The 15,571-nt window shown below is 42.4% G+C and overlaps 1 protein-coding gene across 11 annotated transcripts in view; it reads left to right on the forward strand.

The window, feature by feature from the left end:
* The window catches only part of APBB2 (amyloid beta precursor protein binding family B member 2), a 173,252-nt gene that overhangs the window by 149,867 nt on the left and 7,814 nt on the right, over window positions 1–15,571 (forward strand). For 8 of the 11 annotated variants that reach the window (XM_081875747.1, XM_081875750.1, XM_081875744.1 and 5 more), the window contains 4 exons: window positions 10,673–10,787; window positions 11,656–11,743; window positions 12,238–12,321; window positions 15,418–15,533. In XM_081875747.1, the coding sequence (XP_081731873.1) occupies window positions 10,673–10,787; window positions 11,656–11,743; window positions 12,238–12,321; window positions 15,418–15,533 (403 nt within the window). Of the gene's footprint in view, window positions 1–3,554; window positions 4,059–10,672; window positions 10,788–11,655; window positions 11,744–12,237; window positions 12,322–15,417; window positions 15,534–15,571 lie in introns of those variants that run through there. The other 3 variants (XM_081875748.1, XM_081875752.1, XM_081875746.1) reach the window with 2 other exon arrangements.

Consider the following 15,571-nt stretch of genomic DNA (forward strand, 5'->3'; position numbering starts at 1 on the left):
GGCCTGTGGCCTTGACTCTTTCCAGGAAAAGCGGAACAAGACAGAGGGGACCACTTGCTACTTTTGTTGATGAATTGTGTGGATTGTCTCATGCACAATAGCTCCAGGTGCCACTTATTTATGAAACATTGATTTAAGGATTCTTCAGACCAGCCACACAACTCTGGTCCCATTAAGCAGAAAGGGGGAACCCCACTTGTGGAAATTTCCGTCGGCTCCAGTCAACATGGGGAGTCGTGAGTGCTGATGGCGGTTGTAACCTAGCAAAATCTGGGCCAGAGATTTCCTAATATTCCTTTAGATAATCATTACTGATAAAAATATGAAAGCCATAGTATTATCCCTACCAGGGTCCTTTAAATAGCCATGGATTCTGTAGACACCCACAGCAACACCAGCTGTTTCCATTTCAGATCTAGTAGCTTGATATTTTGATGCAAGAAACAGTTGCTGGCCATACAGGGGCTTGTTCATTTTGGGGCTAAAAACAGCTTAGATGCTTTTCCCACAGTGCACTCAGTATTTTTTCCACAGTCTTGAAAAAGCCATGGTTCATTTACGATTAAGGCAGAGTTGAAAGCCCCACTTTTTGCCTTCTATAAAATATACGATTCGACTTTAGCCTTGAGGGGAATTTCTTGAAAAACACAGACATTCAGCCAAGCCTGGATCATCCAGCTGTGAAAGTATGCCAGCTGAATGGGTTTCTATCTTGTGTGGAATTAATTATTAATTTGCAAGAAGTCCACGACACCACATAGAGAAATAGGATTAATTTCCAAACTGTAACATCCCCGGCAGTTACAAAACAGCTTTTCAACCCTGATCCAGAGCATATTTACTCATAAAGTAAGTCTTAATGAGTTCAGTAGGATTTGCTTTTGATTTCAATCAATGGCTGCAACCCTTCGCACACTGATGTGGCAGTTAACTCCATTGAACGCAGTGGGATTTGCCTCTGAGTAAACATATTTAAGGTTGCACTGTTAGAGATTAAGGTATCATTGGGGAAGTTCTGATGTTTTCTGAGCATCTCTGTTGTTTCGTTTATGGCTTGAATGCAAGATAGATAGATAGATAGATAGATAGATAGATAGATAGATAGATAGATAAGAATACTGAAATTCTCTTGGATCAGGAGAAATATTGGGAGGGATTTGGAGAGCAAGCATTTTTTTCATTTTCTTTACCCATTGCCTTTCTCTAAATACATACAGTGGTACCTCGGGTTAAGTACTTAATTCGTTCTGGAGGTCCGTTCTTAACCTGAAGCACCACTTTAGCTAATGGGGCCTCCTGCTGCTGCTGTGTCGCTGGAGCCCGATTTCTGTTCTTATCCTGAAGCAAAGTTCTTAACCTGAAGCACTATTTCTGGGTTAGCAGAGTGTGTAACCTGAAGCGTATGTAACCTGAAGCGTATGTAACCCAAGGTACCACTGTATATGGACCATGAACGTGCCTTCAGCAGCAACTGGTAGAAACAGGCAAGCTGCATCATTGGAGCTGGTGACATTAGAATGGCTACGTTGATTTCAGGCAAGGAGCAAATGGAAACAGGAGGTGTGGTCATAGGGAGCACACAAGGAAATGCTGTGAAACATGTAAAGAGCTGCCCACAGAACTGCGCCACCATAATGTGCTTCACTACATTGACTGTTGGGCAACGTGCGTTTTTACGGTGGTTTTCCCCCTTATCAGAGGATCTGAAGAATCTGGATTCGGTTCCTAAAAGGTATAGGCTGGCATTTAGATGAGCATTTAGCAGTGGAGCAGAGTTTGCGCTAATGGAATATTCTCTTTTGGAGAAATGGTGTAGCCCAGCTTTTCTCAACTTTCTTCCCTCCAGATGTTTCGGACTGCAGGCTGGGGCTGATGGAGAAGGCTGGACTAGATCTAAATTATGGATCTAATTTATGTCTGGATCTAAATTATGTCATGGAATATTTGCCAGTTGACAAAAAGAAGGGTGCTGTTGCACGCTGTTTATGGCAGATACTTCAAATTCTTTACATGTCTGACTGTTCCTGGCTTGGGTACTGATAGAACTGGAGTGAAGTGACCAAAGGTTCAGAAGAAGAAATAACCATTGTGATTATAGAAGGGAGTTCCATACAGTATTGCAGAGACACAAGTTTGTAGTTGTGCTCTTTGATTCTCTTTTCTTGTCCATATGTTTTTGTGCTATGCAGTGGTACCTCGGGTTAAGTACTTAATTTGTTCCGGAGGTCCGTTCTTAACCTGAAACTGTTCTTAACCTGAAGCACCACTTTAGCTAATGGGGCCTCCTGCTGCCGCCGCACCGCCGGAGCATGATTTCTGTTCTCATCCTCAAGCAAAGTTCTTAACCCGAGGTATTATTTCTGGGTTAGCGGAGTCTGTAACCTGAAGCACCTGTAACCTGAAGCGCATGTAACCCGAGGTACCACTGTATATCATTAACTCGCTTGTGTCCTTTCTACTGTTGTGTTTTGCACATTTGACATGTTCTGGAAATAAGCAGTGGCTTATAGCTAATGCAAATAAATAATATTTGTTTATTTATGATTCACCCTTCCTCAGAAGAGCCCATGGTGATGCACAGGTGATGCTGGAAGTGCCAGCAGAAGGACTGTTCTAAAGGTTAATTAGCCACTACAGGGAAGATCCATCTGTGGTTTCGAGCATCCATAGGGATTTAGCTTGAAAAGGACATTGCAGATATTGCGGCATCCCCCCCCCCCCAATTCTTTAAGCATTGCAAGCGAAGGGTGTGTAAAATAGCCACAGCGACTTTCGCAGCAGCGGCAACATTTTTTATTTGTATAGCACCTTTCCATACTAAGCCATGCTCAAGGTGGCTTAAGTAGGAGATGTTAAGTCAACTCCCCCCCCCCCCCCCCGCTAAATTTATTCTTCAAATCTGTAGCTGGAAACAGTTGGTGTGGCATTATCTTTCAGACATCTGCCTCTCTGCCTTCCTAACTATCAAACAATGAAATTATGTTACCCGCGTGTGAAATGCTACCAAGAGCCTGAAGCAATAGTTCTGCAAATAGTGAACTCCATGCACTCAGTAATATCTCATCCAGTTTTGATTTAAATTCCATTATGCTTGCTGTCTTAAACACTTGGGTTTTTTTTAATGCTGTGTGAGCTTGAATTTCCATATCCACATGTAACATTGAGCCAAGAAACTTGGCTTGGTAGACCATAATATGTATGGGATGTGTTCTAGTGGACTTTACGGCTTTACTCCCTCCCTTTAGAGCAAAACAAAATGCAATCCTGGGTTGAGCCCGTACCATTAGTCTATCTGCTTCCTGGTTTATTTAGGCTATTACTGAGCTTGTGGCAGAAGCAGGATTAGAACCAGCTGAAACTGTTAGCTACTGCACTTCACTACATATAACTTAAATTTATGTTTCTTCTTCACTGGCTATAACAGCTAATACAACTTCCCTTGCATTATTATTTTTTCTTTTTAAATAATCCCAAATGTCCATAAAGGTTACATCTTTTATTTTACATCCTTTTTTTTAAGCCCAACCATTCTATTTCATCATCCAAAGCCAAAGCGAAAAATAAAGAAATGCAAATAACAAAAAATGGATGAGAATTTTGAAAAAGCGTAGGACGTTCGAAATGCTGAAACAGTCTTTGTGCAGTAGCGTTAACGCCGTGATTTCCTTGATGTTGTCTCTTTAAATGCAATCTTCTTCTGCAAGCACAGGGATTGTTGTGACTGGCTTTCCGTAGACACTTCTGCCAACTGCTTCCCTTATTTGTGTGTGATATTTTAAGCCTATCCTCCACAGCTGATATTTCTGGGCTGCTGGCCTTCTAAATTCAACTGATACCTGTTGGCCTCAATTGTATGTTTCCAAAAATACTTTACAGACTTGGTCATAAAAAAAAAATTATCCTAGAATAATGGCTGGATGGAAGCAGAATAGATTCAGTGCACCTTCGTAAGGAAAACCAGGCAAGGAGCATCGAGTGACTGGGGCTGTCTGTGTGAATGTTTTCTAACTCTCTCTTTCTGCTCTGTTTTTCCATGCTTTTCCGGGATTCAGAGAGAGGTAAATTGTTTTTCTCTATTCTGTTTTCTTCCTGTCTTTCATCACCAGCATTAGCTGTTGTTGCCTTGCAAATCCATACTTCTGAATCAAATGTGTTTCTTGCCATTAAAACCGTAATCCAGTAAGTTCCCCTTTTGCCTTATCAAATGGCAGTTCTCCAACCCCTTTAGATAGATGCATTTTAGAAGCCAACTCAATGTCATCCAAAAGAAAAATATTAAAACACCCATCTCCAAGGTGGGGGAAAGGATTTTCCATTCAATCTGGTTTTGTCTGCATGATCCTAGATATTCAGTCCCAATGCTGAATCTTAACAGAACTATATTTTTTAAAACCCCATTAAATTATACTCTTAGGCTGTAGACCTGGGAAGAACATAGGTGCCTGCCTCGCTCCTGATAAACAGGTATTCTTCCAGTGAGCCTAAGTTCCTGATCTGTCTCTAGAAGGAATGTTAGGCTCCTTCAGATATCTCATGCTCCTTTAAAAAAAAGAAATAGGGTTCTGGGTTGGGTCTTAAAACAAAGATTGCCCTCCTAAAACTTGTCTGCTATGCCTCAGAAGGGTCATCCAACATTTCTTTGGGAATCAGACTTTATCATTTCCTTTGTAACATTGCAGACGGCTGGAAACGAGCAAGACTTTGCAATATGTGAACGTTCAAGTCATTTCCACATATTACCTCCCCCCCCCAGACACAAAGATTAAACTTGTAATCAAGAGGCAGAGAAGTAGCCTTCTCATGCTCAATGAGAGCAAAGGACATGTTAAATTTGCCAAAGTGTATATATCACAAACCCTGTTGCTTGTCTTTTTCCATTATTCTTAAAGGCCACAAATTTGGCATTAGGAAAGGATAGAGAGTTTGGACAAGTGGGAACTGCAACAAAATGTTGCAGCATGGAGCCTGTGTGTTCAAGATACTCCGTTCCCTTCCTCCTCCCACCTGGTTTTCCATTTCCTGCTGATACCTCCCTCTTGTGCCTGGATGGTCTTTTGCAAACCTGCTGTTAGCACTGCATAGAAATAGTGATGCTTTTATACCATGCTTATTGAATTTAGGTGAATATCTCTTTGCTAGTTTATTCAGTCTGTGAAAGGGTGGGTGGCCTGGCTAGGCCTAAATGGCCTCTCTGATCCCTTTTGTCTCTGCAGTCCACCTTTCAATTATTCTAAATTTCCAGAACCCATTGTATGTGTTACAGGGCTGGTCAGAAGGATTATTCAAGAGAAGTCTGAGGTTGTATTCTTAACAGAGCTCAGTACTTTTAAAAGTCACTGGCTTTGATACCATCAGGGAGTTTTCTCTTCAAGGCTAAAGCTCTGTGAGCCACAACAGTACAATCTTCTTACAATGCCCTGGAGGGAGCAATGCCAGGGGGATAAGATAGCAGTTTTCCTGAGTATTTATATTTCATGGACTTCATGGAAGAATTGAAAATCCACTGTTTTGCTTAAGGTGGAAAAGAATTGTAGCGCTGAAATTCTGAAAGACAGATCAGCAAGCCGAGATCTGACAGAATTCCACAAGACAATGGATAATTCAGGCTGAAGGTTAAAGTCTGATAGGAAGACATTGTTCTCTATGTGATTTGTTTTGCTCTGCACCACAACATTGACTGTCCAGGACATGCTTACTTGAGTGTCAACTTTTGCAGAATCAGTCTAACTTAACGCACAAAATAGTTAATTAGCTTTTATGTAACCATGAATTACAACTCGATTGGTATGCTGATGAAGTTAGAGAAATCGCACACAGAAATGATATAAAAGTATAAGCAGTGAAATGAGTGAAACAATTTGCAGAAATTGCCGCTTGTTGGAATATGTCGGCTGTGTGTGTTGCGCTCTTGAGGTCATCTAATTTTCCTCAGATCAAGCAAGTTTCTCATGAGCAGGAAGGAAGCGTCCGTGTGGCTGACATGGAACCTCGTGTATGTCCATAAATTAATAACCCAACGTACAAGGTTCAGGGCCCTTTGCACCTCTCAAAACACAGTTGTCTGAATCCACTCTGAAGCTCATCAGCCACTCCAAGAATAACCTTTAAATCTACATGTCATTTTTCTTTGGAGTGTACCGGTAGACAGAAAAATGTTTGACGGGAAGAATTCTTAGCACGGTTAGCTTATTGTCGTTGGTTATAAATGAATTCTGCAAGCAAATGGATTTGTGACATGTTAATGCTAAACAACAATCGGCAACAAACAATAATGAAAAAGAAGAGTGGGACTGAATCTCCAAAGGCAATTTAAACGCCACATGTGAAAACAGTCATTGTTTGCAAGACAGTGGATCAATTGAGAACGCAGGAGCAGGGAATGGCTGCACCCTTGGGAAGCTTCCTATGTGCAATATTTTAAAGGCTTATAAAAGTGGGACTTCTTGCTACAACCCTAAGCAGGAATTTGTGGCTGCAGCCCCTTCATTTTTCTAATAATAGAAATTATTTCAGGCTGCATTTAATCGGGATGTCTCAAGGGGCATTAGTATAATGACTAGCCTCGTTCATACCAGGCAGTGGTCACATAAATTCTGTTTTATGTCGCTACATAACCATCATTGCATGGTTAAATGATGCTTAACTGGGTGTTAAATAAGCACGGCCATCCAATTAGTCCCAAAGAATAACCATTTAAAAGAATTAAAGTAAAAGAATGGAATATATCTTCCACGCCCCCAATATTTGTTCTATTTAATCACTTTTCTTTCAGTGGAAGAGGTTATTTTTCTCCCCTGGCCACCTTGTTCTGTAATAAGCTGACCAGAGTACCTTAAATTAAAAGGATTATTTTGTGCTTGGGCTAATCAACAAAGCCGCAGCCTTGCATACCATAACATGTAATTGATTCTCTCCCCTCTAGCCCTGCCAAGAAGTCTCCCTTGTTTTCCAGATTTGGTTCAGAATAACAGCTCAGTCTAGTTTTAGCTGATAATTGCCATTACTACCAGGCAGAGTGTATGCATAAAGAATTAATATTTTGGTGAACGGCTGTTTCTGCATAAAACAGTACGTGGCAGGTGTTGGAAAACTATGGTCAGGGGCCTCGTTTGGCAACCGTTTTTAATAGGGGGCATATTTTGCATTGAGCAATGTTGAGAGAGCAGCCACATTGACTCCACCTGTTAACTTGTTCCTGAACCAGGCGAAACAAATAGACAATGGTTTCTTCTAAAGAGCAAAATAGGTTCCCTCAGTCACAGCTGTGTCCCTTTTGTCCGGACTCCAAAGCTCCTTCATGTGGTGCCCAGTTGCTTATCTAGCTACTGAGGATGCAATAACTGCATCCTCTCTCTTTCTGGGCACTCCTAGTTGCAATTTAAAGAAATGAAAACGGGGGAAGGCTCACCAAATTCGACACACAAACCCAAAGGGCAACTACCTCCCAGCTAGAGGGAGAATCAATGGGCCTGACTCAGGAAGAGCATAACCAGCAAAAGGGGATCGTAAAAAAAGCGAAGCGAGGGCTCTACCATGTAGCCTTGGGGCTGGTCTGAGTTTACAATTCGAAGCAGACAAAAGTAGTTGTACAGGAATGTAAGTTATAAGCAGCATGGCTTATAACTTTTGTCACACTTGCAGCGCCTGTTGTTTGCTCCGTGGCCTCCTCTCAGCGCAGAACTGCATCCTTCTGTCCTGTCCCCTTTAGCAGATCTTGCCGAGCTCACTTCAGCCATTTCATTTCTCTCCTCAGCCTCTACACAGTGAACAACCCCCCCCCCCAAAAAAAAGACCCAACCCAAATACAGTGGTACCTTGGTTTACAAACTTAATCCGTTCCGGAATCCATTCTTAAACCAAGGCATTCTTAAACCAAGGTGTGTTTTCCCATAGCAGCGGGGGACTCAATTTACAAATGGAACACACTCAACAGGAAGCAAAACATGTTCTTATTCCAAGGCAAAGTTTGCAAACCAAAACACCTCTTAATCCAAGTTGCTCATAAACTAAGCTGTTCTTAAACCAAGGTACCACTGTAATAACTTCGGTGCATTAGGCCAGGGTTTACCTAGTCTTAACATACTACCTCTGATAAACTTACAAGCTGGGTATGAAGGTCGTCCCATGTTGTTTATCCTCTGCATCGAAGAAAGCCAGTTGTACTTCTTTTTGTCACAGCTTTTTGCTGAGAGTGGGGACTATCAAGTATAGGAATCCAGCAAAAAGGGAGTGAATACTGGGTCCATGTTAAAGAATTTCTAGATTCAGCTGTGACCTAGCTGGACCTTTACACAGCGTGACCTTTTTTGTTTGTTTGTTTGTTTTTGTTTTTGCCTCTAGGACTTCCATAATCCATAATCTGACATTTTCATTGCCCCTGCCCCTCACTCCCTACTGAAGTACTATTGTGGTGAATCTTTATTTATTTGTCAGTTTCCTCTGAGCAGCTCAAGGAGCCATAACTCTCCCCCTCCCAATTCTACCTTCACAACAACCCTGTGAGGGAGGTCAGGCTAAGAGACAGCCACTGGCCCAAGATTGCTCAGTTAACTTCCCATCTGGTTTCACCAGTACACCACACTGGCTCTCATAGCATTGGACTGGGGAGACTGGTATTCAAAAGCCTGAAAGTTCTTTGTGTGACTAGGACCAGTCACTTCCTCTCAGCCTAATCTCACCTCGGGGCAGTTGCGAGGATTAAATGGAATATATGCACACATGCCACCTCAGTGAGAGCCAAATGCAAAAAGGTTTCTGATCTCCTTGCCTTACAAAGAACTGTCGCCATGCAGACCTCTGCCTCATCTTTTAAGTTTCCCAGCATGGAGCTGGGAAGCCTGTAAATTCCTTAGTAAATCAGGTAAACAGTTTGCCCATAAATCTCTCCTCCTATTAATCCGTTTGAAATGAGCTAATGCAGAATTGAGGTTAACAGAGCAAATGACCCAGAAAGGATTCCACAGCAAGAGAGATAGATAAGAAAGCCAAGATGAAGGGCTCCGGTGATGTATTCAATATTGAACACTTCTGTATCTGAGAATACCATAACCTTTCCCCCTCCCTGGCCTTTGTGCAAGAGATTAGCATTGTCACGAATGCTCAAGGTCACTGTACCTTGGTGGCAGTACAGGGAAGGGGTGAATTGTTGCTACAGAATGGCTTACATGGGAGGAAAGTGTTTGAGGCGTAGCAGCTTTCGAACCTGTCTCATTCTCTCCAGCAGCCTTTAAACAGAGCCTCTGCTCCAGGGGAGCGCCCTTGCAAACTGCGCCTACGGATTTTCCTGAGCTCCCTATCTGATAGGATTAAATATTGAAGTCGCCCTATCATTTGGACCTTGCCGGAAGGAAGGATCCACATTTGATTGCTAATGCTGATGGATAATTTTGCAGCAGATGGTTGCCGGTCCCTTCCGCCCTCCGCCCTCACATCCCCAGTGATACCTGCCGATACCATTTCTTTGCTTGTGGTGACAGCTTTGCCCCCTTTGTGGAATCATGGCATGTATAGAAAGCTGCACTTCTTATAGCCTTTAGCTCCTCCGTGGGGACTTCTAAGGAAGAGAATTGAGGCAGGGTGATCATTTCAGAGCAGCGGGGGGCAAACAGTGTCTCCCTAAGCAGATTCTCTGCAAAGGTTAAAGGCCTGGTCTTGGATATGTTCAGGATCAAGTGACCAAAAAACGCAGTCTCCATTAAGAGCATTTGTTGTGGTTACTTTTCATCTGTATTAAGAGCATCTGATGTGGTTATTATAACACAGTTATCAGTGCATTCCAAGCCTTTTTTTTTTTTTTTTTTTTTTTGGAATCTGCCTTCATAGGAATCTGCCTTACAGCAAGTGAGGCCCTTGAGTTAAGTATTGTTGACTGATTGGCAGGAGCTCCCAAGTCCTTGCCAGCACTCCCTCGGGACACCAAAGGTTGAACCTGAAACCCTTTGCACGGAGAGCATGTGCTCTGCAACAAAGGGAATTGTGCTTTGGAATCCCTCACTAGGACACAGGCCCATTTAATTGTTTTTATGGCGATAGCTAAGGGATGTGGGTGGTGCTGTGGGTTAAACCACAGAGCCTAGGACTTGCCGATCAGAAGGTCGGGGTTTCAAATCCCCGCAACAGGGTGAGCTCCCGTTTCTCGGTCCCTGCTCCTGCCAACATAGCAGTTTGAAAGCACGTCAAAGTGCAAGTAGATAAATAGGTACCGCTCTGGCAGGAAGGTAAACGGCGTTTCCGTGCGCTGCTCTGGTTCACCAGAAGCGGCTTAGTCATGCTGGCCACATGACCCGGAAGCTGTACGCCAGCTCCCTCGGCCAGTAAAGCGAGATGAGCGCCGCAACCCCAGAGTCGGCCACAACTGGACCTAATGGTCAGGGGTCCCTTTACCTTTACCTTTATGGTGATAGCTACTAAGTATGTGGAACGAGTAAGTTCTGACCATTCAGTTGTCATCTTTAAGAACATAAGAATAGCTTGCTGGAACAGGACAGGCACCTTTGGGGAACCTGCAAGCAGAATGCAAACATGAGACCACAATCCTCTCCTGTGGTTTTCATTCAGAATCTGGAGGCAAGAGCATCGCTGTCGTGATCTTTGTTCCTTTGCGTTCTTTTTGAAGCAGGTATTTCTGTGGGCGATACTGCTTTGAATAAGGTAATTAATTTTGTTTGTACAGAGACTTTGCCTATGTAGCAAGAGACCGAGAGACGAGGATTTTGAAGTGCCACGTGTTTCGATGTGACACGCCAGCAAAAGCCATTGCCACAAGCCTGCACGAAATCTGTTCTAAGGCAAGCTTTCTTGTTGTTGTTGTCATTCTATCCTCTCCCTTTTCCTGTGCGAACATACCCCCATACAACACTCCCGAGCATGTTACATGAAGTCTCCCTGATTTCAGTGAAATCTATTTCCATGCCATTTAAGAGTATAGGTCCAAACCAAAGCTTCCACACAAACAGTTGCCTGGCATACATTTCTGTGCAGGAGAAACTGCTACTAAAGATAATGTTGGGCAGCGGAGGAAAGAGGGCTGAACACATTCTAGGGCTGACCTGTTGACAGTATCCTGTGGGAGACTACGGAAAAAAATGGCCCACATAAGGTGTGTAGCGTTTTATCAACACCGGTAGATGAAAGGGGAGACATAAAAGGTATTCTGATGGTACGTGAAGTGCCTATAGCCTTTGTCCTAATCACTAATTACGCTGCGGACAAGATCTCCATACTCAATTGTTCTGCCGCCAAAGGTCACGGGGGTTGTTACAGAGTACCAGATTGCAAATAACTTTTATATATTAAGCTTTTTAATGTGGTGCATCGGTAAAGGTAGCGAAAACCTCCCATCCCTGTAAAGTTTTCCACCACCTCCATCAATATTTGCACTGCAGGTTGTCAAACATGCCTCTTTAAATTTAAATGCAGGCAGCCCAATCCTTTTGGGAAAGAAACTCCAACGAGTTCTATGAGGCTTACTCCCAAGTAGGTGTGCATAAGATTGTAGCTGTAGTTCCTTAACCCATCTGAGTTACGGTGAAAAAGAGAAACACTCCTTTTTAAGGGCTTTCAGGATTAGGGTTGTACGACGAGATCTATGGATGAAGGGCGGCCTACAAATTTAATAAATGATAATCGTAATAATATGATCACTGTCTTCTCCAGATTATGGCTGAACGGAAGAATGCCAAAGCTGTGGCTTGCAGTTCGTTACAAGAGCGGACAAACGTCACTTTGGATGTTCCCTTGCAAGGTACTGTGTGACTGGGATGTTGTCTTCACTATGTAGTCTCAAACAGGTGACTTGTTAATTAAATACTAATAAATAACCACTTAAAAAAGAAAAAAGAGTTTTCACAGCGTGTTTCCAGAGGGGTAATGTTAAGTCTGTTGAAGCATGAATGTAGGTCAAAATAACTTCCTTGGTCTTTAAGATGCCACAAGACTCTTGGGTTGTTTCTCTGGCTTTACTTGGGGCAGGCAAGATCTGCTAAACAGATTTGTCTGTTTTTACCTTACAAGAATAAAAGATGATGATGTACTTTTTTAAAAATTCCCCAGAAATTACTCAGGCTCATTTTTAATGTGCGATGGTAGGTAGAAGGAGTACAGATTTATTAGAATCGATAATGATATCGCTAAGAGATTGACAACCTGAGGAATTATTTTATTCTGCCCTTGAAATAAGGGTATTTTGCCTGATGTGAATTTTGATAAGTTGAAATTGATTTTTTTGTTCCCATGCAGTAGATTTCCCAACACCAAAGACTGAGCTGGTCCAGAAGTTCCATGTACAGTACTTGGGCATGTTACCTGTAGCTAAGCCAGTGGGTAGGTTGAATCTTTGTCCATAACTCCCTTAATATTTGGTCTTTAGCATCTGAGCACTCTGTTCTTCATTGACGGAGGATTAAAATAGGTGACGGATATGCATCTCACTTCCTCCAAACTTTCAGTGTGCATACTTTGGGTGTTATAGTTATTCAGATCTGTTAGTGATATTAACTGTGGGGCCAGACAGTGACAGTTTTATTCCAAATTAATTATATGGCAGTTGGGATTTGATCCAGCTTCTACTAGATTAGGGGTTACTGCAGAGATGTGCATGGCATGAAAGATAAAATTAAATTATTTCAATTTGCTTGTCAAATGTGAAATAACATGGTCAGAATGTTAATATGTGGATCTGAACTTATTGCTTATTAATTCATATGCCACTTAGATGTTTGCACAGAGCTTCGAATTGATATTTCTCAAAAGAGCTGACCTCACCCAATACAGAATGGCAAAGCCCTTTTGACTGTAAAACGTGGCTTGGGGCATGGCATACGGGTGCCCGCTTTTCCAAGAGAGAAAGAAAAGTCCAAACCTGTTAGTCTTACCAAAACACTTGGATCCACCTGAAGTGGCTCTTCGGAGCCTAGCCAGTCCTGTGTTTTGCAAGTCTGTTCCATCCTAAATACAGTGGTACCTCAGGTTAAGTACTTAATTCGTTCCAGAGGTCCATTCTTAACCTGGAACTGTTCTTAACCTGAAGCACCACTTTAGCTAATGGGGCCTCCTGCTGCTGCCTCGCCACTGGAGCACAATTTCTGTTCTCATCCTGGAGCAAAGTTCTTAACCCGAGGTAATATTTCTGTGTTAGCGGAGTGTGTAACCTGAAGCATATGTAACCTGAAGCGTATGTAACCCAAGGTACCACTGCACTGAAAAAGTGAAGAAGAATGGACCATGTTGATTCCCAGTGGTGGCTCACGAGAGAGGAGTGGAGGCAGGGGCAGACTTTGGTCGTGTTGGTGCCCCAAGCGAGGCCACAATTTGGCGCCCCTCAAATAATCTTCTCAGTGACGGATCCTTTCCATTTTGCGCTCCCTTAACCCAGCGCCTTGTGCAGGGGAACCGCCCTAAATCTAGTACTGGCAGAGGTACTGGCGTACTCCCGGCAGGTGTGGCATCCTTGTTGGGACAGGGATGTGGCTAGGCAAGGAAAAGGGGGGTCCAAGAGAGCTCTGGGTTGGTGGCAGCCCTGCATGTGCACACATACCTGTGGGGCAAACGCTTCGCCCCCTTCCTGTCCCCACAAACGCAGTCCCGCCACACCAAGGGAGTGCCACTTCCTCTGCTTCCTCCCCCCGGGCCAGCCACCACCACTGCTTCCCCTTCTTTCTACAATAGTGGCCAAAATTGTGGAAACCTTTTGGAATAAGTGTATTTCTGGGGGGGTGTTTTGGGTGGGGGGGTTTCAAAAAAAATTATTGGTTTCCACATTTATCACATAGGGGGAAAAAGAAAACACACAAGAAGAAAAGAAAAGGGGGGTGGAGAAAAACACAAAACAGAATTCTTACTTCAAATCTCTAATTCTCGTTACATTGATAACTGACTTCCTCAAATCCCCTCTAACTGAATTTCATTATAACCCCTGTATAGCAGTTCTCCAAATTCATATTTCTAATAATATTCACTCCTTTCATTTACTATCCTCACCTCTTTTATTAATATTCAAATCCTTAATATTTACTACGACCTATTCTTATTCTGCCCCTAAGCCTATTTGTTACTTCCAAGAATTTTTTAACTATCTTATATCACAATATTTAGCTAAATATTATTTAAATTTCTTCCAATCCTCTTGTGTCTCCTCTTCCTTCTGGACGCGGGTTCTTCCAGTCAGGTCGGCCAGCACCCAAAAATCCAAACATCTTCATCTGCCAATCTTCTATTGTCTTGCGATTTCCAATTTTTGGCTAATAAAAAGTGTATTTCTGAGGTTTGATGGCTCATAACACCACTTTTTTGGAGTAATACCATAAAATTATGTATCAATGGAAAGATAATTTAATGTAGAATGTAATGCAGCAAAGTTTGTTCAATTATCTGAATTCTATCAAAAGTTATAGACAAATAACCAGAAAAAGGAAGCACAACTTGTTTAAGTTGATATGCCGTAGCTTTCCTTCATTTGAATGTAGCCAATGAGCAGGAGTGTTTAGAGACCCAATCAGGTGCTATGAGCCATCAAACCTCGGAAACACACTTTATCCAAAAGGTTTCCACAATTTTGGCCACTAGTGTATATCAGCGTATAAATGAAGGAATGAAACAGCTGCTTCAGCTCAGATTCCTACATCTTTGTTGGCAGCTTCTCTTGGACACCCCTATTTTTTATGACTTTTATTAGCATGCTTAGTCTACCCTTCCTCAGGGTAGCATATATGGGTTTCATCTCATTTTATTCTCCCGGAAACCTGCCCCCCCCCATGTGAGTCAGGCTGGGAGTATGTGCCCCAAAACCACAGTGAGAAGAGAAGAAAAATAAAAAGGACGTCCGATTTTACATCTGTCAGTTACATAGAAGACATTATTCAAAATACTCACTCTAGAGTGACACCTGATTGTTCCACTTTCTACTAGGCAATATTTTCCCAATCTTCTGACCTACATAGATTAATTCATTTTCCTTTTAACGCAAAAAGTCCAAAAGGGGTTCTCTAATTATTATTATTAATAATAAATGTCAGCAGTAGTTTTTCTCTATCAAACGTAATGTTTTCTTCTATTTTCTGGGTCTTCCTTTGGTGTTTTCTCTTTCCCTGTTTTTGTTTTTATTTCGATTCTTTCAGTGCTTTTTGTCTTTAATTTTTTTGCAGGGGGTACTCTCATTTTCCTACTCCTATTGAAATACTGCCCTTCAATGAAGCCAAACTTAGATTCACAAAATTTTTAGGGGTATGCGTCCCTCCGCGTCCCCCCAGAAAAAAAGCACTGGATTTGTTTCTTTTATCTTACTGTATCATGAAAAAGCTTTAATAAAATCTTACTTTAAAACAAACACACACCCCATGAGCTTAATGCCTAATATTCTTCCTGCCATAAAACACTGACTCTCCGTTAGTGATCTTGTCTCTGTTGCTCTGCAACTTGCAGGTATGGACACCCTGAATGCCGCTATAGAAAGCCTCATTGACTCCTCCAGCCGAGACGACTGGGTGCCTGTCACCATGAATGTCGCGGATGCTACAGTGACAGTCATCAGCGAAGGAGTAAGGCACAACCTGGCCTCTCTAAAAACCAGAAATGC

Source organism: Podarcis erhardii, assembly GCF_964252035.2.
Source record: "Podarcis erhardii genome assembly, chromosome: 9".
Lineage (NCBI taxonomy): Eukaryota > Metazoa > Chordata > Lepidosauria > Squamata > Lacertidae > Podarcis > Podarcis erhardii.